The 25,704-nt window shown below is 48.1% G+C and overlaps 1 protein-coding gene across 1 annotated transcript in view; it reads right to left on the bottom strand.

The window, feature by feature from the left end:
* VPS35L (VPS35 endosomal protein sorting factor like) overlaps positions 1-25,704 on the bottom strand; it is a 106,593-nt gene that overhangs the window by 18,804 nt on the left and 62,085 nt on the right. Inside the window, exons 22-27 of the mRNA XM_084773409.1 lie at positions 25,252-25,332; positions 24,246-24,309; positions 20,948-21,046; positions 19,007-19,084; positions 17,411-17,525; positions 3,421-3,560 (exon numbers count right to left, since the gene is read on the bottom strand). Of these exons, the coding sequence (XP_084629535.1) occupies positions 3,421-3,560; positions 17,411-17,525; positions 19,007-19,084; positions 20,948-21,046; positions 24,246-24,309; positions 25,252-25,332 (577 nt within the window). The remainder of the gene's footprint in view (positions 1-3,420; positions 3,561-17,410; positions 17,526-19,006; positions 19,085-20,947; positions 21,047-24,245; positions 24,310-25,251; positions 25,333-25,704) is intronic.

Below are 25,704 nucleotides of genomic sequence, written 5' to 3'. Positions count from 1 at the left end.
TGGTGCTGGGGAGGGGAGACAGACAGATCCTGGGCTAGCTGCCCAACCATTCTGTCCTAATCGGTGAACTCCTGGTTCACTGAGTGAGACCTTACCTCAAAAACTGAGGTAGAGAAACAAGGAAGGTACTGATGTTGACCTCTGACCCCACTCCACTCCCCAAACTGCAGTTCCTCTCCATTGCATGATCATTACTGGATCCCACCAGGTGCAGCCTGACACCAGGAAAAGCAACGAAGTCCTACTCATAGCAGAAGGTGCTCTCTTGATGCCTATGTGCCAGGTTGGCGCCTGGAATGAGTTTTTACAATGTGTCCTAGATGCGCAGGCGTGCTGGGGAGGATGCACGCCCCGTGTGCTTAGGGCAGCTGCTCCCTAGATGTAGCTACCTGAACAAGTCATAAAATACCGGCCTGAATGCCAGGAGCCAATTCCTCAAGAGAGCCACAAACCCATGTTTGCTTTAACAAGCTACCAAACTTTTACTGTAGAAAATGTATTCCAAGTGCTTTCCATCGTCCCATAGGAAGCAAGTATGACCGTGGGCTAGACTCTGCTCTCTAGCCACCGGCTTGTAACCCCAGGGAAGGAGGCTCTAGTTTACAACACGCTTCCACAGGTCTGATGTCATTCAACCCACACAGCAGTCCTGGGAGGTGGGCATTTCGAGAACATGTTTGAAAGTTGACAGGTGAGACTGGGAGGATTACAGAACCATCTCCAAAGCCCAGAGCTATGAGGTCACTGGGTGAGGAATGAACCCTGGTTTGTGATTCTGAGAAGGCTTTCAGAGAGACTCCAGCAGTTTTCAGTACATGGGGAGCACCATGTGCAGGTGGCAAAGCACCTCACTGAATCAACAATCAACACCAACTGCTCCACTGGAAACTTGGGTTTTTCCTGGGGTCCTCTTACATGACAACCAGGTCAGATGCATGGGGCCCATAGAGCCCGGGGATCAAGCATCCAGAAAAGGGACCCTGGGAGCTCTGCCACTTGACCCCCCATCCCTCTCAGCAGGATGCTGCCTACCACAAAGAACAACAAAAGCCTCACCCAGAGCAGGTCTGTGGCTGGGCCTCCTGGCTCCCCTCTGAGAACTTGGAATCTGAACAGAGAGAGGCCACTGCTGAGTCATTTTTCTTGTTTTCTCAGCTTGATGGAGATACATAATCCACACAGGGAACAATATACCATTCAGGACTTACAAGTCAGTGACTGCTCCTGCATTCAGGGTTGTGTGGCTATCACCACAATTGACTGAAGAAATATTTCATCACCCCTAAAGAAATCTGGGACCCAACAAACGCTGAGTCACTTGCATATGCCAAACTCAGCATGACATTTCTCCAGGTCTGCTCCTGGGCACACCCCCTCCTGAGCCGCAGAGGGCAGTGACCTCCAAAGGGCCAGCTGCAATCTACGGAGAGAGCCAACCAAGGGGGAACTCCAGGAATGTGTGATTAAAAGGGCAACCCTGACGCAGCAGTCATATCAATGAAGGGTTTGGGGGTACTGTGTTGATATCTGGCTTGCAGCTTTTGTTTTCCCCCTGCCCTGGCTTCCCCCGTGCTGAGAATGCAGGGGAGCATCACCACACCAACTGGCTGCGCCTGCTTTGTGCCCTCTCCTTGTGACAGCAATGTGAAGCCGATGGAGCCCTGGGGCTGCTACCTGTAACCAGTAAAGAAGGTCCCCAAGGCTTCGGGGGACACGACCACACCAGTGCAGTCATGTGGCTTTTTGTAAAAAATGCTTTTGTGAAAATCTATGAGCTCTTTGTGGGGAGAGGTTATCACTGTGATTTTTAAGGAAAGGAGAACATCAGCAGCCTAAACTCTCTTTCAGAAGCAAGGTGGGGTGCTGCATGTAAGGCGGTGTGCTGCACGTCTGTAACCACAGTACTTGAGAGGAGGAGTTGCAGTAAAGCAGCATGCTACAATAGAGGACTGCAGTGTGCTGCATGTCTGTAACCACAGCACTTGGGGGGGGGTTGCAGTAAAGCACTGTGCTACATGGGAGGACAGCAGTGTGCTTCATGGGAGGACTGCAGTGTGCTTCATGGGAGGACTGCAGTGTGCTTCATGGGAGGACTGCAGTGTGCTGCATGGGAGGACTGCAGTGTGCTTCATGGGAGGACTGCAGTGTGCTGCATGGGAGGACTGCAGTGTGCTGCATGGGAAGACTGCAGTGTGCTGCATGGGAGGATTGCAGTGTGCTGCATGTCTGTAACTACAGCACTTGGGGGGGCGGGGTTGCAAGCACTGTGCTACATGGGAGGACAGCAGTAAGAGAATCTTGAGTTCCTACACAGCAAAATTCTCAGATAAAAGAAAAAAGAAATAGCCCAAAAGACTGATCAAAAAATATGGGACGAGACAAATGAGAAGGGAAAAGAAGAGGGAGGAAAGGAGAAAGGAGAGAACAAAAAAGAAAAGAAAAAAGAAAGTCTTTGCACCTGAACTGTAACAACAAAGCCCCAGCCGTTGCCAAGGCCACTAAGGCCCACTGTACTGCTCACAACCAGGTGAAAGGTGAGTGCACCCAGATACTTAAGAAAAGAGAGCTGTCATTTTGTTTTCTTCATCTAAACTCATGTCAGGAAGCAGGTGGACTCCAAGTGAACGACCAGGGATGAGTAAGAGCCCAGCTATGGGAAGCCCCCAGGAATTCCTACTGCAGGATCCAGAAGGGCCCAGCTTCCTCTAGCCTGTGAATGACTGCTCATCACTCACAGCCACAAGGAGCCCAGTGTCTACTGCTCACTGTTCCAAAGAATCCGCCATCTAAGAACTTCACTATGTGGCTATATTCTGTGCCCTCTGGGAGCTGGCACAAGACCACCCTCATTTTATGGACAGGACACACACATAGGTAACTACCAAACTGACAGAGCCAAGAGGAGGAAGAGCTGGCTCCCATTCTCACCATCATGGTCCAGGGCCACTAAGCCCTTGCCTTGGCAGTGCAGACAGTGCACTGAATGTTGGCGCTTTTATGTTGAGGTCCCCACAATGTGAGGAACTGTATTAAGGGTCACGGCATTAGGAAGGTGAGAACCCTGTGTTTCGGTGTGGAACCTAAAGGAGGTAATAATTAGGCCCCAGAAGACTAGTTACCCAAAGGGAAAAACAGCAACCCCGGTGTTCATTTCCTGCCATGTGACCGTGTCTTAGGTAGAGGGCTGTCTGTGTCCTTAACAGGACCTTCAGCAGAGCCACGCCGGTCCCCTGACCTCAGACTCTCCGCCTCAGACCTGTGAGAATCACACATTTGCTACTGAAGCGATTCAGTTTCAGGAACTCTGTCACAGCAGCCCTCACTGATGACGACAGGGCCAGTCAACAGAGCCCGGCACGCTCAGGCACGCGGTACACTCAGTAAGGCGAGCCAAGGCACCTGGGCCTGCTGGGAACATACCGGCACAATCAGCAAGGTAGAGAAGAAGTTGCACAGGAACTCCAGGAGGAAGGGCTCCGACGGCCGCAGCTTCCCGTCGATGCTTATCGTCTTCGGGACTTCTGGAACAAGGCTGATGGCGGCTTTGAAAAAAGCATCCGCTGGAAGAGAAGAGCCAGGATGAGAATTCTAACAAGTCCAGGCTCTTCCTTAGCCTGCCGAGGGTCAGGCAGCGCCGGGGTACTGTTTAGCCAGTGAGCGCTCGGCACAAGGTGTTTCAAGCCACCTTGGATGAGGCGCTGCTGTTACTACAGCAACCAGGAAAAACTGTCGCTAACCAGCCTTAGAATGAAGAACTAAAATGGAGGGGAGACTTTTATGGACAGTCTAGGGAAGGGACGGAGGAGACGGCTAAAGCTGCGAAGTGCCTGCTGCACGTGCACAAGGGCTTGAGTTTGGATGCCCTGTACCCACACCAAAGCTGAGTGCAGCAGGGTGCACCTGTAACTCCAGCACCAGGAAGGAGAAAAGAAGAGGATCCCTAGGGCCTGATGGAGAGCCGGTCTAGCCAATCAATGAGCTCCAGGTCCAGTGAAAGACCCATCTCAAAAGAAGGTAAAGAGTGGTGAAGAAACACACTTGCCATCAAACTCTGGCCTCCACACACATGCTCCAAAGTAGGTGATGCACACACATGTGCGTACACCCACATGAATATGTACACAACACACACATACAGTCACCTGAGCTAGAATCTAATTGGTTTAGATCAATGAGTCCTTATGCTCACAGGTGAGGGAGGGGCTGTGACCAAGGCCACTTCAAATTGAGGTGTGAAGCGAAGAAGGGCTCACTTTACTCCTGTGTATGTGGAAGGCTCTAGAGTGACAGAGGTATTGCTGAGTCTGGTCTGAGCCTCTTCTAGCATAAAGAAGCAACCACTGTGGCACAAACCTGTAACCCTATACTAAAGAGGATGAGGCAGGAGGATGGGTGCTATGGAGCAAACCTGAGATCCTATCATTAAGAGGGTAAAGTCTGAAGGAATAAACGCATACCTACATATACACATGCATACACATATGTGCACACACATGCACACGCACACATACACACATAGCTCTAGAGAGTTCTAACTATGTTAACATTTCCAGAAAATTATTTAAAAGATGGAGATAAGCAATAATCTGCAAAACAAAAGGACTTCCAAAGATGAGAGATAGGAGGGAGGGCGGGGCAGGAGGCTGGAGCCCTGGGGAAGGTAGAGAGGAGACTTCTCTGTAGATCTGCCAAAGTATTGACTGTGAGAAAAAGCCTCAAGGCAAAGCACTGGCCTGAGAAATAAACTCTTCCATGGCTCAGCAAGATCAAACGTGTTCATGGACCAAGTCATTTACTTCCAATGACACGCAAGAATGCCACAGCAGGGTGCAGAACCCCAGGTTAAAGCAGGAACCCCAACTGCATGCCTGAGGGGCCGGCTGGACAGCAGATGTTAACTTCCCAAAGAACAAAGGGCCATGGTTAATAAGAAAATTGTGAGCCTGAACTTGAGGGGGTGGCTAACTCATCTTCTTTCTTCAAGGAAACATGACCCACCATGGAGGGGCTCATTGTAGAGCAGCTTCCTGTGAGGTACGCTGAGCTCTGGAAGCTTCCCTGCCAGGCCGGCTTCCACACCCCCTAATCAGAGCTACCAAGCAGTAGCAGCAGCTGCTGCAGCAGCACAGGGCAGGCCAGTGGGTCCTGGGAACATAGAAGGTGAGCAAGAGCTGATGTCACAGAAGCGGCCGAGGGACCTATGAGCTAATTAGCACCACTACACGGGCCGACTCAGTGACCTGGTCTAGAATGGAGGGAGCACCTGACCTCAATCATGTGGAAGACAGAGGTAATATGGGGCTAGAAAAATGGAAGGTACTTTTGAGTTCAGCTGCTTCATCTTCTAGGTCTCTAAGGGAAACGCTACTCAATTAAAAAAAAAAAAAAAGCAGGCCCTTTCTGCCATTCTGCTAGGGTGGAGTGTCTAATAAGGTTTTCGGCATATTATTTCTCCCAGCACCCTCAAGTTGAGGCCAGCAAGCACAGGAGGAAACAGCTCAGCTACCTGGGACTCCATTTGGTTTTGCCTATGCACAAACCAATCCCTCTTCTGCTAATGCACCTGGCAGCCACGGCCCTCATCTGTGTGCACTGTGGGCATGCACACCTCTCTCAGAATGATGCACCTAGCAACAGACAGGGGCAGCCTCAGGCACCCACTGCAGTAAGTTTCTCCTCCCCTTAAGGACATAGGGAGAGACTGTCCAGTCTTACCTTGGTTATGTTAGGTGGCCGAGTAGGAAGGTTGACCTGGCCTGAAATAATTTTAAGCACATATGCAATAATGCAAACTGTGTCCTCATGGCCCACTTACCGGCCTATGCCTATGCATAACTGGGCATGTGAATGAAGTCAGGTGCATCGTGGGTGGAAAGGGATATATGCAATGGAGAATGGTTATATAACATAAGCTGTCAATCAAAACAGAGAGCCAGTCAAACTAAGTTCCTCAGCAGCCAAACTGCTCCTCCTCTTGGACGCCATAACAGGAGGCACCAAGCAGCAACCTGGAGCACTGAGAATCTTCATTTATGCGGCTCCCTGTCAGTCTGGCAGCGTATCCGTTCCAATCTGTACTGCCATTTTAGATAGTGTTCTTGCTGTTTTGTAATCTGCACGTACCTTTATTCTATCTTTTCTTCTCATTTTTACTAGTGTTTTTGAGAATTTTATACAAAGCATTTTGATCATATTCACCCCTTCCACAATTTCTCCCAGATCCATCTCCCCTCCTTACCCATCCAGCTTTGTGTCGTCTTTGTTTTTTTTAACCCATCCATATATGGGTCTTGTATCTATGGCCTTCAGTGGAGGGTGCGCAACCCACCAGGGGCCTCACTCTTATTTCCTTCTTAAATAAAATGCCAAGAATCTAGAAACACCCGGCTCAGACCCTGAAGGACCTGACATTATTTTACAACACTATGAATGTGCTTAACGTCACAGCAATGTACATTTAAAATATAAAATATAGTGAGATGGCTCAGTGTGAAAAGACTGTGCAAGCCGGATGTCCTGACCTCCATTCCTGAAATTAGCATAGAGGAGGAAGGAGAGAAGAATACCAAGTGCTGACATCTGCCCTCCACACGTGGACTGTGGCACATACACATACCACAAACATGTACACAATAAAATACATAAAATAAAATCGAATTTGAGGCTTGTTTCACAGGAAGGAATTTCATGTCTGGTACTATAATCCTGGCCAAAAGCCCACCGTGGGGGAGGTCATGGACCCTATGGTAGACTCGGCTGTTTTGTTAAATGATTATGCTGCCAAACTACCTTCTAAATATTTATCCTTATGGGGCTAGAGAGATTGCTCAGCCATTAAGAGCACTGTCTGTTCTTCCTGAGGTCCAGAGTTCAATTCCCAACAGCCACATGGTGGCTCACAACCATCTATGCTGGGATCTGATGCCCTCTTCTGGCCTGCAGGTGTACATGCAGGCAGAGCACTCATACTGACCCCTCTCCTCCTTCCCCCTCCCACCAAAGCTCAGGCAACATCTTAGAAGAGGAGGCAGCACTAACTAGACTCAGTGGGCCACCAATACATAAACGGATAGATAAACAATATGTGAGCTTGAAAGGGGAATCATATTGTGGGGGATAAGAGGAGAGCTGGAGGGGATGAATAGGGGCCCTAGATATGATTATACTTCACTGTATACATGCATGAAATGATCAAAAATAGAGAAAAACTAAATACACAAGAAAACCTAGTCCAATTATTTAAAATTAAGTTTTAATGTTATGCAGACTTGCCCACAATAGAAAAGACAAAAGAACCAAAAATATCCCTGACAACTCCCCGCTTTCCAGCCCTCCCAGCAGAGGCAGGTGCCTAGACTCCACCATGTATGGCTGTCTCCTGTCCAGGGTCCATGCCTGGCAACACTGTTGCCCTGGAGAACCTTTCTGAAGATCTCGAGCAGTGTGCTTCACAGTGGGAACTAAAATTCTGCTCCAAACAACTTGGAGGATCTTTTCTATTTTTCTATCTGTGTGTTTGTTACCAAGCGGCCCAGAGAATGTGCCTGTTATTATAACTCATTACAGTGGCAGCAGCTCTGTGCCTTGGCTCCTCTCCTCACCCAGCTCCTATCTAAAGGAGGAACTCACGGTTATTTAAGGGCTAGGCACACATGGTTCAAAGGCAAATTCTTACGTTTCCAGAGGGCACACCTCATACAAAAGATGTCTGGGAGACTTCTTCAAGTCACCTTAGTAAACAGAATTCAGTTTAAAAAAAATATATGTGCAAGTGAAAACAGGTTTTCCTCAGTCCAGAGTTTAAATGATCCCGTTAACATCATATTTCCTCTCAAAAACAAAACAAAACAAAGGCCAGGTGGTGGTGGCACACGCCTTGAATCCCAGAGGTAGGTGGATCACTGTGAGTTCAAGGCCAGCCTGGTCTACAAAGAGAGTCCACATCAGCCAAGCTTACACAGAGAATCCCTGTCTCAAAACAAAGCAAAACAAAAATAAAAACTGTAACACTTAAAACTACTAACAGATGGGAGTCTTCACTATGTTGACCAAACTGTATCCAAACTCCTAGGGTACAGCTATCCTCCTGCCTCAGCCTCCAGAGTAGCTGGGAAAGCAGGTGTGAGCCACGGCACTCAGCTAATGTTGATACTATGCAGCACTTTATCTGTAGCTATTAAAAGCCACAGAAGATGTCTTCAAGAGGAAACAGACTGCATGTGTTTTTAAAAAGAAAAAGATGAATGGATAAGAGGAGGCATCGGATTCTCATTCATAAAGAATGCTGTCCTGGAGCATGTCTGCTCAGGGATTCACTTCCTGTTTTTTACCCATCCCCTAAATCTGTCTATGTAAACAACAGGATTCCATGTTCTAAGATAGTGGTTCTCAACCTTCCTAATGCTGCATCTCTTTAATACGGTTCCTCATGTTGTGGGGACCCAACCATAAAATAATCTCAGCAGAGGTAGGCAGAGCTGTGTGAGTTCGAGGCTATCCTGGTCTACAGAGTGAATCCTAGTACAGCCAAGGCTACACAGAGAAACCCTATCTTGGAAAAAAAAAATCAAGAAAAAAAATTGTTGCTACTCTCTAACTATAATCTTGCAACTGTTATGTATTGTAATGTAAACATCTGATATGTAGGATATCTGATCTGCAATCCTCCCCAAAAGAGTTTGAGACCTACAGGTTAAGAACCGTTGTTCTTAAAAAAACAAAAAAAACAAAAAACATTGTTCTAGGCCAGGCAGTGGTGGCGCACACCTTTAATCCCAGCACTTGGGAGGCAGAGGGAGGCAGGTGGATCGCTGTGAGTTCAAGGCCAGCCTGGTCTACAAAGTGAGTCCAGGACAGCCAAGGCTACACAGAGAAACCCTGTCTCAGAAAAAAAAAAAGAACCATTGTTCTTGGAGACGGGACAAGTGTCCACATGCTTCAGGGTTTTGGAGGAATGGAGTAAGGAGATACAGAGAATATTACTGGAATCTGTTTTTTTTTTTTAAAGAAAGATTTTTTTAATGTATTTCTTTTTATTTTATGTACATTGGTGTTCTGCCTGTATGTATGTCTATGTGAGGGTGTCAGATTCCTTGAAACTGGAATTATAGACAGTCATGAACTCCTATGTGGGTGCTGGGAATTGAACTGGGGGGTCCTTTGGAAGAACAGTCAGTGCTCTTAACTGCTGAGCCATCTCTCCAGCCCCTTTGTTTTGTTTTGGGTGTCCTAGAACACAATCTGTAGCCAAGGCTGGCTTTCAACTCACAGAGATCCGCCTATCTCTGTCTCCCTAAGTGCTGGGGTTAAAGGCCTGAGCCACTACCACTTGGCCTATATTACTGAAATCTTTTCCTTCTTTTTGGCGGCACTGGGGATTGAACCCAGGACCTCAGGCATACAAGGCATAGCTGTGACCACTGAGTTACAGATTTACTGGAGCCTAACCAGGTCCTATTGCTAGAACTCTTCCAGGTGAGCACTAAAGCCACAGGCTGCTGATGCTTTCACCAGGATGCCGGTGCACCCCCTGCACAACCTCCAGACATGACGACATAGATTCAGACTTGACTGTGATGGGAGCATGTCCACTGCCCTTGCTGTTGCCAGTGAGGCCCGTGACTCAGTGCATGAGTCATGAGAGATGAGAGCTGACCTTTAGCTGCTGTTTGCTCTTACCTAAAGCATTAGGCCAGGGCTACAGAGAGACTTTACCACTGACAGCCTCACAAACTCCGAGTTCAAACTCAGGCAACTCACTCCCAGACCTTCAAGCCATCAGATGTCCTCCTGGCTAAGCCCAGTGCAGAGACCAAGGAATGAAGGCATCACAGCTTGGTAAGACGGGACAGACCAAAGGGTTGAAGATCCCTACCCCGGAAGGTACTATATCAAAGTGGGGCTAGGACTACAAGAATAATTCACCCTCCTAAGGTCCACAGCCACTACAAAACATCTCTAGAATCTCCAGTATTATCCATCTCCATCTGGGCTCAGGCACAACGACAGCATCAATATAATAGAAGCTAGTGAGTAGAACACAGTCAGCACAGACCTTGGGGTGGCAGATGCTCAGTCAGCACAGTGCCTGATGCACACACATGAGGACCTAAGGTGGATGCCCAGCAGCCATAGGAAAAGCCTGATGTGGCCATAGTCACTTGTAACCCTGGTGCTGGAGAGGCAAGGAAAGGAGGATCCCTGCTGCTTGCTGCAGCCGGTTTAGCAGAGTCAATGACTTAGTGAGACCCTGCCTCAAAAAATTAAGGTGATGGCTCTGGAGGAACAAAACCTCCACATGCAGGTATACACAAAGGTGCATGTACACACACACACACACACACACACACACACACACACACACACACACACACTCTCATATACAGGAGCATGTGCACACATGCAGATACACTCACACAGGTGTGCACCAGATCCTGAAATTTTGATATGTTGCAACCAAGACATAAAGATGACTTTGGCAAGGCCACACAGTACGGAGGCCAGCTGGCCACGGAGGTTTAATACTGTTATTGCCAACCTGTGCTTCTGCAGCAGGAGTTTGAGGATACAAGGGCCACTGTTTCAATGATGCCAAAACAAAGCAAGCTTTACTGAAGTACAAATGCCTGGGGACAATTAAGTGGCATATTCATTATGGCTTAATTGTTGCCAATGACAGCTTTATACAACCTTGACTTCGCCACATGGATTCGGCAACATGCCCTTTCCACCCCCCCACCCCCCTCATCTCAGTGTCCAGGGCTCTGCACTGAGCCAGGCTTGCTCAGCTCACAAGCTACACCATATTTGTGGGATCAGGGCAGGGGCAGTGGCTTTCTACCCTCCCTGTCCAGGAGGCCTTTGCATAGCAAGTCTACTTTTCCCTAAGCACTAGGAATTAAATCATCCCTTTTTCTTAATTTTAATTCATCATTTTTAACATATGCTTATGGAGCCACAGTATGGAAACTCATGCACACACAGTATGGCAGCTCATGCACACACAGTATGGCAGCTCATGCACACACTCTCAGCACTTGGAGGGTCTAGAGTTCACCGTCATTTTTGGCTATAGAGCAAGCTTGAGATCAGCCTAGGCTACTTGAGACTCTGTCTCAAGAAACCAAACCAAACAGAAAACAAACAACAACAAAAACCAAACAGGCCTAGGGAAATGACTCCTTAATAAAGTGTTCATGTTGCAGTGTGAGGACCTGACTTCATATCCCTAGCATCCATATGGAGCCCAGCACAGTAGCTTGCTCTTATGTCAGCTGGCAAAAGACCCTACTCCAAAGCAAGAATGTCCTCTGATCTCCACATATGCACCATGGCATGTATGCACTTGTACTCACACACAGATAGGCACGCATACAGATTTTTTTCCACAAGTGTATTAATGGTCAATCTATGACAGTCGTTATTTAGAACCATATGCATCTGGGATTTGGAAGGAAAGTGTGTGTTGATATGGAGGGACTGCCCTTAGCAGCACAGTGCTTTACAGCCCCCATGTTAGATGAGGCCACATGGCAGGGTGCCATGGGCAAATCACATCCTTACATTCTTCTATAAATGAAGACAAGCAACCCACCTAGGAATACATGCAGAACAAAATGAGCTGTTTGCCATCTTCTAAACTCCATCTCCTCGTCCCTCGGGACTGTCCAGCCTCCCGGCCTCTAGGCCCCTCCTGTGCCATCCCTCCAGTTCTAGAATGTCCTTGTGTGCACTGTGGGTGTCCAGAGCACCCCTCCCTCCCAGGTTCTCAATGCCATCTCTTTTGTGATGCTTTGTGGCTCTTCTAAGATAACTCCTGCCTTCATGCTCTAGAATTGCCTGCGTGTACATGCTGAAGGACATTTTTCACACAACTCTCTGTGAACCAACAGTCGAGAGACTGGCTCTCCCTCACTAACACTGGGGTTCTACGTTCACTCTGGTTCCCAGTACAGGGTTTTGCATATAGAAACCAGCAAGCAATGCCCAGGAGGACATGGCTGCAGTGAGAGGCTCATCTGTGTTTCTTGAGATTCCATCAGCAACTGTCACTCAACCCTGGTCACCACACTCCCCCAGGCAGAAGTGTCCTCTCTGCTCAGATGTGACTGCATGCTTCATGCCGTTGAGCACAGCCCCCAACTGTTCTAGCCATAATAAGGGGCCAAAGAGGCCTCAAGATTGGGGAACATAGTCACATCCAACATACTCAATGATCTGCTGACAAGAGTTACAGCTGTGGCCTGCACACAGATGCTGAGAGCTGGGGAGTAATAGGAAGCAGCTTTCTCCTTCAAAAGCTGCTTCTCACCTGCTAGAAAGGAGAAGTGCATAAGTCCTCTTCCCACCTCCTGCTGTGTGCCCCAGTGCACAGAAGCCACTGGCTCCCAACAGTGGCCCTGCAGCAGTGCCTGCTCCGTGCTTCCCCAGGTTCCTCAGGCTGACCTGCAGGGCAGCTCCAGCCAACGTGCCCCTAGGTATGAGCACATGCTACGACCTACTGTGCCTCATAGAAGCCTTCAGTGGGGCTGTCTTCTTCACAGATACCGACGTGTCCTCACTCTGAGAGTTTTCCGCCATTTGTCTTCACTGTTTCACAATGAGGGCTTGTTCTGTATCCAGGCTGTCCTGGAACTAGGACTGGGGTCACAGGCAGGACTACTGTGCCTGGCTCTTCTGTCACTACTACTACGAATTGAGGCTGGGAATGCAGTTCAGTTCTAGGATACACAAAGTCCAGGATGCAATCCCCAGCACCACATGGACTGGGTGTGGTGGGCTTTGCCTATAATCTCAGCACTGGAAAGCAGGAGGAGCAGAAATTCAAGTTCACCCTCAGCTACAAAGTGGGCCAGCCTGGGACTCTAAGATCCTGGGATATTTTTGGTTGTTTTGTTTGGTGTTTTGTTTGGTGGTTGTTATGGTTGTTTACTCTTTTGAGACAGGGTTTCTCTGCGTGCCCTTGGCTATCCTGGACTCACTTTGTAGACCAGGCTGGCCTCAAACTCACAAATATCTGCCTGCCTCTGCCTCCCAAGCGCTGGGATCAAAGGCGTGCGCCACCACTCCCGGCACAGATCCTGGTTCTTAAAGAACAGATAAATAAGAAGAATTATCAACTATGTTATCATGCAGTTGCCACTCATCTATGAAACACCTACAGATCACACATGAGATGGATCCAATGCCAAGAGCCCTGCTACCACAGCAAGCTCAAAGTCAGGCTGAGTTGGCCTCACTTTTGTTTTTCTGGGATGGGTGAGAGGCCAGGTGAGAAGAAAAAAAAAATACATCTAAGCTCTAGCACCAAAAAATTTAAAAGCACATTAAAAAAAAAACAACTTAAAAGAAGGGAGATGAGAGAGGATAGGATTAGCAAACAGAATGTACTATGTACATGTATAAAATTGTCAAAGAACAACTTTAACTAACATAACTTTTGAGGAAAAATAAAAAGGGCAGAACTACAGAACCAAGGGCCCGTGGAGCAGGCTGAGTGCACCACTGATAGAATGCACCTTATTTTAATCAGATGCATGCTTGATATGCATAGGCAAAAGAAAGTGACAAAAATAGAAGATTTTTCCTAAAGTTCACTTAGGGGACAGAGTTTGTCCCACTTTGCATGCAACCAAGCAAGTTCGGGCTTGTTTGGCCTCCTGCCTTCCATACCTGGATAGAAACTATTCCCAAAAGGGGAGTTTTTGATGATTTTCAGGGTAAAAGAGATTGATTTATTTGTTTGGAGTGGGATGTACATGCAGGCTGGTGAGGGTGGGAGTGTCCTAGGTTCCAATTGGCTGCTAAGTGCATTATTACTTTTTGTTTGTTTTGTTGGTTTTTTAAAGATTTATTTATTTATTATTATGTACACAGTGCTCTACCTGCAGGTACAACTGCAGGCCAGAAGAGGGCATCAGATCACATTATAGATGGCTGTGACCCACCATGTAGTTGCTGGGAATTGAACTCAGGATCTCTGGAGGAGCAGCCAGTGCCCTTAACCTCTGTACCATTTCTCCAGCCCAGCTAAGTGCATTATTAGGAGAGGGGTATGAATATAGCTCCAGCCAAGTAGAGTCCCAGGTAGCTAAGCTATTCCCTATGCCTTAACTGCTGTCTATAAAAGCCTTCTCCATGTAGTGGAGCAGACAGTCTCACTCAGCAATCTTTGGTAGGATGAATAATGTACAACATTAAGTTCAGTGTTGTGGTTTCAGTAACAGCCGTGCCACTATTGCACCAGTGGGTACATCTCTCTTAGCAATACTGCAGCATGCACAGTCCAGTGCTAGGCAGGACCTCTGAGGCCCTTTCTCCCATAGCAGCCTATATAGACCCTTCCGGCACTATGAAGCTAGCCAACAAAGAGGAAGTATCGGAATCAGTTTGAGATCAGTTTCTCTGTACACTCTGCAGCTCAAGTGTGAGGTATCTTCGGCAACAAAGTCTCACCATGAAGTTATGATGGGTAACCAGGGGCAATGGCAAGAGCCTGTGTTATCTTAGAAACCTCTGGGGCCTCCCTGAACAGTAACTCTGAGGGAGCTATCCCAGGCCTTTGCAATGTGTTTTCATTAAATGACACAAATATAAGAGCAATATTGTCCACCCATAGACCCAGGCTGGGCTTGGCTATGGTCTGAGAAGCTCCCTCCTGCAGTGAGCAGCAGTCAACACAGAGATACAGAACTCGTCAGTGCTGAGAGTGAGAGACTAGATGGAACACCTACATCAGTACTTCACCCCGAGGCTCAGGATACTGAGGAAGAGGGGCAGAAAGAACGGAAGAAAACTGGCTTTCCCTCTCCCAGCAGCTCCCCCGGAAGGGATGGGACTTCATGCCTGCCTCCCTTCTCTATGCTCAGTTCTTGTGTGGCTCGGGCACATGCAGGTAGGTGTTGTGACGCTGTCACAAACACTATGAACTCATATGTACACCTGCCCTGTTGTGTCTGGAAAAGACTTTCCTTGTATCATCCATCACGTCTGACGGACACTATTCTTTACATCCTGCCCTCTCTTCCACAGTGATCTCAGCCTTGGGAATATGAATGGAATATATTACGTCTACCACGGTCAGTGGATGGCTAGCCCTAACAGTACATGAGCAGCACAAACTGGACTTGGTAGGTTTAATAAAACAAGAGACAGGGAGGGCATGAAGTTAGCTGGGAGCAAGGCGTGGATCTGTGAGGTGTTGGGGGAGGGGTGTGGATATAATTAAAATACACTGTACTATATTCTCAAATAACTAATAAAAATTTGAAGAGAAAAAAAGCAGAGGATACTAGATTTAAAATATACGAAGTTTTAAAAAGAATGCATTGGAGGAGTGTTGTGAGATGCTATCTTTCAGATAGGACACGGTGGGTTCCCATGCTCCAGCAGGTGTCCCGCCCCCACACACACATGGGCAGCACTCACTGGACCCAGTGGGCTGGGAGAGGCGCATGTTGTAGGAGGCACGGAGTGCCTGAAGGGCGAGGAAGAGAGACACTGTCACTAGAGATGATAACAAACCGGCTCTGTACGCTGCCCTGGCCTCTTGCTGTCTCACTGTGTTGCAGTGAACTGTACATTCTCTGATTTGAAGCCCAATTCAGCCATTTCATCCTGAAATAGGTACTGGGTTTCCCACAGACTCAAGCATATGCCTGTGAGAGATCAATCCGAGGGATTGGGTGTGGAGGCACATGCCCATAATGCCAGCACTTTGGAAGCTGAGGCAGGAGCTCACGAGTTTAAGGCCAGCCAGGACAGGACTACATAGCCGGATTGTTGAGAGAGGATCTAACACAGAGAAGGAGGCAGACAAAAGAGAAGGAGGTGAGATAAAAGGGAAAAGAAGAGAGAAAGAGACAGCCAGCCAGAGAGAGTGAGTTGGGCCCTCAAAGCTCCAAAAGCACAGCACTGCCATTAGCTCCTCGAGGCTAGGCTGTCCAGATAGCTGTGAAAGACTCCAACTCTGCAGCTACCTGGAGCCAGTAGTCCAGCGCTCTCAGGATATGACTTAATTTCTTCTCAACTGTGATGCTTTGTACATGGACAAATGGAAGCACAAGAAGGCCAACTCGTCCAAGGTCATCTATTTCCCTAAGTGGCAGAACCACACCCACTGTATCCTGGAGACTCCATCAGTCAGCGCCTCAGTGCACCCGGCTGGTGGCCGAACACACTAGGTAATCGAGCAGACTTCTCCAGGCCTCTGCTCAGACCCTCACTCCCTCCGTTCCTCTTCCCTGTCCATGCTCTCTTAGCAACACAGGTTCTTTTGAGCCATTGACAAACAAGGACAAGAAGTTATCTGAAGTCAGTGTTTAAAGAAAAGGCAGCTAGGCACAAGTGGGCCATCTCTAGGTGAGAAGCACTGCTGTGTGCGCCTGTTGTGGCTGCAGACTAGCTGCGTGAATGCCAGCGTGAGCCTCTCCACGTGTGGAGACTCTTGTGCACAGACAGGTGGAGCTAAGCCTTTTCTAGTGTCCTGAGAAGGCCTGCAAGGGGGTGGGGGGGGGTGTCAAGATCCTGGACTCAGCCCTGGCAGAGGCACAGACTAAAAATGGAGACGTAATCAAGGTAGCATGAAGGCAAGCCAGGGATGTTTGAGGATATAACAAAACCAGCCAACTCCCAAAAGCTTCATATTTAGCTTTCCCCTCTCAGTAATTGGCTGCATTATTTATTTGGCCAGTAGCTGCTCTGTGTGGCTTTCAGAGCATCAGTGATGGGCTTTTAAGGTTTAGTTCAACTGCATTTAGACTCAAGCAAAATCATCAGATGAATTTTTAAACGTGAAGCAGACACCACATTGCTGTGCCCAGCAGTAGCTTAAGCTCAGGGTGAAGGCCCAGCAGCCCGGAGGTCCAACACTGTGGTGATGTTTTCATCCATGCGCAGTACTCAGGGCTGAGCCTGCACCCCTTCCTTCCCTGTCTCACCTCCCCACCACCCTTCTGGCGCTTAGAAGAAGCTCTCAGGTGAGCTCAGGAGAGAGTGGAGCTGTCACCCCAGTAGCAGGGTATGTGCTCTCCAAAGATTAGATTCCACTTCCATGTGTCTGCTGTTCAAACACATGAACAAGCAGGAAGAAAACCAATCCTTAACCTGCCATGGCCAAGCAGCCCCCACTTCTCAGGCTCTCTGGGCTTCCTAGTCCATGGTGTCTAGCTGCTGGCCTCGCCTGAGATGGGCTGGAGAACATCAGGATAGAAAAACATCTGCATCCCTCCACCTGTCTCTGTGTTGTCTGACTCCCATGCTTCCTACTAGAGAAGTGCTTAGAAACATTCACTGGCTGCTGTGTTCTTTCCTCCTTCAAGGCACCGCTCAGTACATGCACACAGGGATGTATGTGGCTGGGTCAGACATCCAATGTTGGGAGAGAGCATCAAGGATAGGAAGACGGGCTTACCTTGGGAAAGGCACTGGTTGGCCAAGGCAACCTGACCAGAATGCAGGTAGAGGTTGAGGCGGGTGAAGATCCCCACCAGGGAGGGAATGGTGATGAAGCAGTAGGCAACACAGGCCTAGAGAAAAGGGAGATGTAGATGGTTAACCAGTGTGCTCCTGTCCATCCAGCACGTGTTCCCAAGGAGACATACACAGAGACATACACACACACACACACACATACACACACACATACACAAATACATACATACACACACATACACACACAAACACATACACACAAATACATACACAGACACAAATACATACATAGACACAAACACATACATACATACACACACACACACAAATACATACACAGAAACACACACAGATACACACCCAGACACACACACACACAAATACATATACAAACACACATACAAATACATACACAGACACACACATAGAGACACACACCCAGACATACACACACACACACACACACAGACACAGACACAGTCTCTCTCTCCCTCTCTCTTTCTTTCTCTTCTCTCTCTCTCTCTCTCTCTCTCTCTCTCTCTCTCTCTCTCTCTCCATTAATCCCAGTTCTGATGAGCCCTAGAAAGTTGGGGAAGGGAAAGGGAGGGAAACAGTTTGAAAAATAACTCTTCAACCTCACCGCACTTACGCAGAGCCAACACCTTTATGTGGGCAAAGGAGAAGCCAAGTGCTCAGAGATGCGGCGCTAATGAGAAGCTGGCTGGGAACCACAGTGTCTGATCGTGGCTGGCACTAAGGACAGAGGCAGGAGGTAAGGGGCATGGTGGCCACCTCACTCTCACTATAATCATGTGGCTGTGGTTTCACTTAAAGATAAGGACACTGTTGCTCTCCTGTGTCTTGGAAGGGCAACTCAAGAAGCTGACATCGGATATAACCTTGACACGGATATAACCCTGACCAAGAGCCAAAGCTATAATGGTTACAGGCAAGAGGGCACTATATGAAAACACTGCTAGAGAAAAATGTTTGTATTCATATATTGGAGAAGATTCAAGGGAATGCAGCTGGCACACAGAGATACAAATGCATCTCAACCACGTCAGAACACAGGAGGGAGAGCATCCCTTATCCAAGGTGTTCCCGGTTTCAAAGTGTTTTGGATTTTGCAGTATTTGTGTATATAACACACAGTGAGGTATCCTATAGGGGACCCCAAGTCTAAACACAGAATTTAATTAAGTTCCCTGTGTACTTTATACATGTAGCTTGAAGGTCATTTTCAATAACTTTATACATGAAGCACAGTCATAGTGTGGTGCTGCCCATTTTTGGCATCACAATAAGTTTCAGATTTTGGAATGTTTTGGATCTGGAGATTGGAGATGTGTGGTTTGTACTGAAATTTCAGTTTCTTGGACATTTACTTTTGAAAACAACACAGAAGTTGATTAGCCCACCTGTTCCCAGGGAAAAACAAATCTGGGAGATCAGCACTAAGCCGCTCTGATCATGACACACTTAGCTTTCCCTGGTAGCAGCAACACAGCAATGTCAAGCTCAGCAACCCACAGCAAGCAGTTCCAAGGCTAGGGCCCTTGTCCTCAGAACATACCCGGACAAACGCAGCCGTCTTTCTGGAATGGTTTCCCTTCATGACTTTTCTTGTTTCCATTGCCAACCGGTTCACACTCTAGATGTGTAAAGAAATAATAAAACAGAAATGGTAATGAAATGATCACAACCCAGAGGTTAGGATGCGGGCGCCACAAACATCAATATAGACAAGCAAACATGGACCAAGACTAACCCAGCTGGCCTGGCCCCAGGATGCTGAAATACTAAGATCAACAGGCAGGTTGCGCTGTGGCTTGAGCAAACGCCTCCAAGACAGTTCCTGAAAGGCACTCACTGTGTTAGCCATACTTACTAATGAGCATAACAGATTAGTATTTTCACTTTAATGAATAGCCAGGGTTTGTAACACCAAGAGCAGTAACCGCAGCTACGTTACTCAGCTGAGACACAACACCAGCTCATCTTAGGACCCTATGGGGTGGGTGCTATGGCCAACCCCTATTTTATAGATAAAGTCTCTAGGTTTAGGTCTTAGAGTGATTTATGCAAAATAACATACTAATGAAGAAATAATTACACATAAAGTATGTTCTTCTTTCACAGATATAAATTGATTAAAAAGAATGCTGATGTTTTGTTTCCCAAACTGCGTACCATGGTATCCTCAGCATGCTGCAATAAGGGCAGATTTTAAGGAGCAGCAACTGTTGGGCTCTGTGCAAAGTGATGGTGTGATGTAGCATGTGACTCAATACTGCGCTAACCTATGTCCCTTGCAGCCACTCTGCGTAACTGGATTTTTCGGCAGCTATGGTGATGAAAGCAAGTACTGTGCAAAGTTAAATGAGAGACAGAGAGAGAGAGAGAGAGTATGTGTGTGTGTGTGTGTATGTGTTGTGTGTGGTATGTATGTGGTGTGTGGGGTGTGTGTGTATGTGTTGTGTAGGGTGTGTGTGTATGTGTTGTGTAGGGTGTGTGTGTGTGGTGTGTATGTGTGGTATGTGTGTGTCATGTGTGTGAGTGTAGTGTGTGTGTGGTGTATGTGTGTGGTGTGTGTGGTGTGTGTGTGTGTGTGGTGTGTGTGTGTGTGTGTGTGTGTGTGTGCGTGCGCGCGTGCAGGGTGATGGATGATGAACAGAAAATAACAGCAGTGGTGAGTGATCTGACTTCAAGGTTGAGACTGTGCAGTGCTGACAAGTACACACATTTCTTCAGGGAGTGACTATGGCTATGCAAGTGGCAAACTTCCATGTTTTTTGCTGGACATGGGGATAGAATCTAGAGCCTCACAAATACTAGGCCCTGCCCTGTGTTCCACATCCAGTCTGTAATTATATTATCTAGGAATCATTTTTAAAAGAACAAAATAGAAATGCTGTTTTTCTGTCAATGTTTGTACATATTATTATTATTTTACTTTTTCTGAGTTTTTAAAAGCTGTTGGTTGTTTAATATTAAGCAGAGCTGTCACTATTTCCTTCAACTCAGAGGTCACCAGATCGGTAGAATAATAACCCAAGAGAGCAGAAACCTCGGGCTAGACAAGGGCCTGAGTGCAGACCACTTTACTCTGGTCACCATGGTGCAGAAATGAAGCATGCAAATTCTGAGAAAGGGGGTGGTTAACAAGAAGAAAAAAATCAATCATGCATAAAAAGAAGGAAAAAATGACTAAGAACACTCAAAGGTTTCAGCAAAGCTGTGGATCTGACTGTCTCCAAGAAACCACGTTCCCAGCCCAAGAGCAGGAGGGTCTTGAAGAACCACAGACTGCGAGCTAGTCAGGCCCAGCACTCAGGGGCAGGGGTGAAAGGAGTGCTGTAGAGGCAGGACGGTCAGGAGTTCAAAGCCAGCCTCAACTACATAATGAACTTGAGGCCAGCCTGGACTACATGAGACCTAATCCCAGAGTGACCCAGGTGTGGCACACTGATAACTGACCAACAGTCACTGAGCGAAGACATGACGAGACGCTTACATGGATCAACTGCACAAGAACAGGCTCCAGGTTGCAAAACATGGATCTCGACTCCACGTAAAAGCTGAGCTGCTGTTCAAAATCACGGCCGAAGGAGACCTAGAATTAGAGAGAGGGAGAGAGAGACACTAAGAGACGCAGTGCTGTTCTTAGTGGGAACACAAACATGTGTACATGAGTGTGTGCATACACACACACCCACACACACACACACACACACACACACACACACACACACACTCACTCACTTACGCTCCCTGATTACAAAGGTCATTTGTCACTTCAGCCCAAGCAGAACTGAAATACTGCTTCAACAGCCCAGCTCTGAGACAAGAAGTCCAAAGGCATGAGACAGAAGTAGGGCAAAAATAGAACTTTCCAGACTTGGAAGGAAAGGAAGTCATGGAATTTTGTTTGTCAGCCGTTGCCTTTTCACAGAACATAAATTAGGTCCTTGGGAGCCATTTGTCACAGGGGCTTCCCTAACACAGGCCACGCCTTCCTGTTTCCTGATGGGGACCTGACCTCAGCAGCGTCTAGTGGCTGCCAGGGCCACAAAGGAAGTTTCTCCCCCAGAACCCCTTGGCACCCCTTTCCTTGGCTTTATGAGAAGCTGGACAGTGGGGCAGGATCTGCTGCTCCTCAGATCAGCGTGCACAGCACTCTACTGTTCCCACAGTAGGTGGGAGGCTCACGCCTTACTCCCTGTGACTCACTGACCTTCAGACAAAGGCAGAAAAAGATAAATTGGCCCTGGTCAGCATGCTGTGCAAGCCAAAGACCAAGAGGGCCACTCAGTAAAGTCCCCAGACCCATTTTCTACCTAGGAACACAAAGCTGACTGTGAATTTTCATCAAAATGGATGGCACCCACAGAATCAGTGGGCGGCCTCACCCTGCTGTTGAAGGGTCACCGTTTCCTCAATGTTTTTACCTCAGTCAGTTTGGATTCTGCTGTTTTATTAAAATAGAGGATCCCACGCCAGGTGTGTGATGTGAAGCTATAATACTAGCTGCAGAGGCAGGAAGACCGCTTCGGTCCAGAAGTTCAAGGACAAGCTGGACCACACAGTAAGACTTTAGTAACACCCAGAATGGGTCAGGACAGCAAATGGCAGGATGTTTCCATGAATGACTGAAGCAACTCTTCCCACTGTGAGGTCTCCTTTGGCTCCCCATCGGGAGCTGGGGTCTCTTCACCGCCTCCCGCTCACAGACAACCCTGTGTGACCCTTCACTTTGACCAACAGAACTGAGCAGCGTACAGCTGAGGGTCACTGTGTATCCAAAGCCTTGAGCTTCGAGTACTCTCGTGAAAGAGCATCGTTTGAGACAAAAGAACCAAAATTACTAGATGACAAGACATGAGTGGACAGGAAGAGGCTACGTGGAGAGCTGGAGTCACCCAGCAACAGCCCGGGAAGGCAAGCAAGGCCATCTCAGACACTCCTGGAGAAGCCTGGATATGCAGGCAACCCGTACACGTACAAAGTAGAGAAGGCAGATGATGGCTGCTGAGGGATGGAGAGTCAGCTTCCATGGATGCGTGCCCATGTTCCAGTAAATAATCTCACGCCCATGCATACAAAAGTAACACTAATGAAACTTGATGGGTCACAGAAAATTAAAATTAAAAAGCCATGAAAGTAAGAGACAGACTTGTAGGGAAAGGGTCCCGGGAGCTGAGGGATAAGAGAAGGCAATGGAGTGATCAAAATACAGTATTTGTATATATAAAGTCATCAAATAAGAAACTGAAAATAAACTGGGTATGGTGGTACACATCTGCAATCCCAGCACTCAGGGAGGGAGAGACAGGTGGATCGCTGTGAGTTCAAGGCCAGCCTGGTCTACAGAGTAAGTCCAGGACAGCCAGGGCTCAATAGAGAAATCCTGTCTCAAAAAACCAAAAATAAGTAAATAAATAATAAAAGTAAATTAAAACCCCTAAAAGGCAGCTATGCTACACCACCATACTTCAGCTAAGCATTCACACACTGCAGTAAAGGAATATAATGGACTGGGTGTGGCTCTCTGCCCAGGGACAGGGTTTGCCCCCCGACAATGCACGTGTGGCTCTCTGCCCAGGGACAGGGTTTGCCCCCCGACAATGCACGTGTGGCTCTCTGCCCAGGGACAGGGTTTGCCCCCCGACAATGCATGTGTGGCTCTCTGCCCAGGGACAGGGTTTGCCCCCCGACAATGCACGTGTGGCTCTCTGCCCAGGGACAGGGTTTGCCCCCCGACAATGCATGTGTGGCTCTCTGCCCAGGGACAGGGTTTGCCCCCCGACAATGCATGTGACAGATGCTTCCTCTCCACTCTTAGTGTTCATGATTTGGGTCAGCAGGAGTCTCTCAGGCCTTGCAAGCTGTGATGGTTAATTAGGGTCAGCTTTGCTGAGTCCAGGTGTCTACAGAGGACAGGCTCTCTTGGAACAGGCATCAGAGACAGTTAGAGCTGCCACAGATGCTGGGACCGAACCTGGGCCTCCTGCTTTACTGAGCTTAGAATCACCAAGGAAACCGACCTCTGGGACGTTTACCAAGGATTACCTAGACTGGGAAAATAAAGATAAAAGATAAAAAGATCCTCCACCCTAAATGTAGGTGGCACCTACATTCTTTGGGCTGGGGGCTCAGACTACATAACAAGGAAAAATGGTGCTGAGCACACACCCCCTCACCCCTCTGTGACTATGGACACAAAGAAAGGTGTGGCCTCAAGTTCCTACTTTGGTGACATCTCCACCACTGTTGCCACCCTGATGGACTGTCCTCTCAAACTGTAAGCCAACGCAAGCCCTTCCTTGCCTGTGTCACTTTCCTTAGGTATTCGATAACAGAAATGAGACGTGTAACTAATTCCCAAGTTAATCCAAAAAGCTCCAGCCAGAAGCTGTGGGAGCCTATCTTGCTAGGCCATGGGGTCAGAGGTAAGCCAGTTCAGGACAGGGTAATGGGAAGAAGGGTGGGACCAAAGATGACACAGCTGGGAGGTCCTGGTGGCAGAGGAGACCCCACGTCCAGCCACTTCCTCGGGAACTTTCACCTACATTTTGTCCAATGAGCCAGTGAATCCCTGTCCCAGCCCTCCCCCTGGCCTGTTCCCACAGTCAGCTTATCCTGGCTCTCTCTGCCCCCAAGGGAGTCTTGGCAAACGGAAGAAATTTCTAATTCCATCTTATCTCAGTAAAAATGAAAAGCACTGGGGAATACGACGTGAGCCGCCCTCAGCAGAGGGATAAGCATTACGTCATGTTTCCAAGAGAACTGAAATTTCTTTCCCACAAACTTACCATTTTTATAAATCCATTGATCAAATGGGCCAGCATCCTTTTCTCATCCTCAAGAGTGAGAGCACTAGAATCAATAATGGTGCATAATTAACGCAAGGACCAAACGTGGCTGCCGGACGAGAAAAGCACCAGAGGCCGGCAGTGTGACCAGGGAGGCTCCTGTGCCATTTCTGCATGCAGAGACTCCCAGCAGGCTGCCTGTCTATCTTTGGATAGAAGAAGTGTTAGCCAAGGGAACATATGTCTCCTCTCCCTAAAGATGCCATTCCTGAGGTGTGTTTATCAAGAGCACAAGAGAAGGCAACTTCCGCCTCTTTGGAATTCAGGCCTTTCTACTGAACACCCACAACTGGCCATCAAGCTCTGACCCTCGCCACAACTGACAGACACACTGGACATCAATCTCTGGACACACACACACACACACACACACACACACACACACACACCTATTGTTTCTGTCAATTGTGCCCCACCTATTTTGGGGCAGGGTCTCACTGAACCTGGAGCTTCTTAATTCTGATAGGTAGGCTGGCTTGGGGGATCAGCCTGCCTCTGTCTCCCTGCTGCTGAGGTTACAGATCTGACTGTTACATGGGTGCCCGGGATCTGAACTCGGGCCTTGCACAACTGGTACATTATCAACCGAACCATCCCCGCAACTCCTCGTAGGAAGGTATCTTCTTTCATTTTTTTCTAATGTATACGTGTGTGGATATGTATAAGTTCATGTGCGCCATGTGCATGGAGGAGCCTGCAGAGGTCAGAAGAGGCTGTCCCCTGGCACGGGAATTACAGGCAAATGGCAATTGTGAGCCAACGTTCGGGTCCTGAGAATCAAACCCAGGTCCACTGCGAGAGCCTCAGCGCTCTGATTCTGCGTACTCCTTTCCAGCCGCAGTTTCCAGGACTCTAGACGAGATCGAGCTATTTGCAGCAGCTGCCTGCACATGTCACCCCCAGTATCCTCCAGTCACACTGCAGGTCAGGGTTAGGAGCACCTTACTTCACAGAGTCGTGCATGGTCTTGCAGATGTGCAAAAGGGCATTCAGGATGACAGGGTCCTTGGTTGGCTCCTGCTGGTGCCTAGGAGACAGTAAGAGACAACTGTAAAAGCTCTGTCCATGGCCCTGCAGGGTGGGCTGGGTTCTCAGCTGCACGTATCTGAGAACCCCACACACTCTTCTGGCACTGCACACAGGCAGTGCATCCGTGAGGCACGCTCATCTGGATTTGCTCTCAGCTCCTCTGTAAATCAGACGGTGATTTGACTGCTCCTGCTTCCAAAATCACAATGAGCCATTGCCTGTGCCTGGCAAAGGCAAAGCCTGTCCTTTTACTGCAGTTAACGCCTTCTGCAGCTGCCCATGGCCTGTGCAAAAGTCAAGTGCCAAGCAAAACATGGCACAGCAAAACAAACTCTTAAAATTAATCTTCACGTAAGGTAGGTGTATTTAC

This window comes from Acomys minous, assembly GCF_964271855.1.
Source record: "Acomys minous genome assembly, chromosome: 2".
Taxonomy (NCBI): domain Eukaryota; kingdom Metazoa; phylum Chordata; class Mammalia; order Rodentia; family Muridae; genus Acomys; species Acomys minous.
Note: the sequence above shows the minus strand (reverse complement) of the source record. Positions and strands in the feature narration are given on the sequence as shown.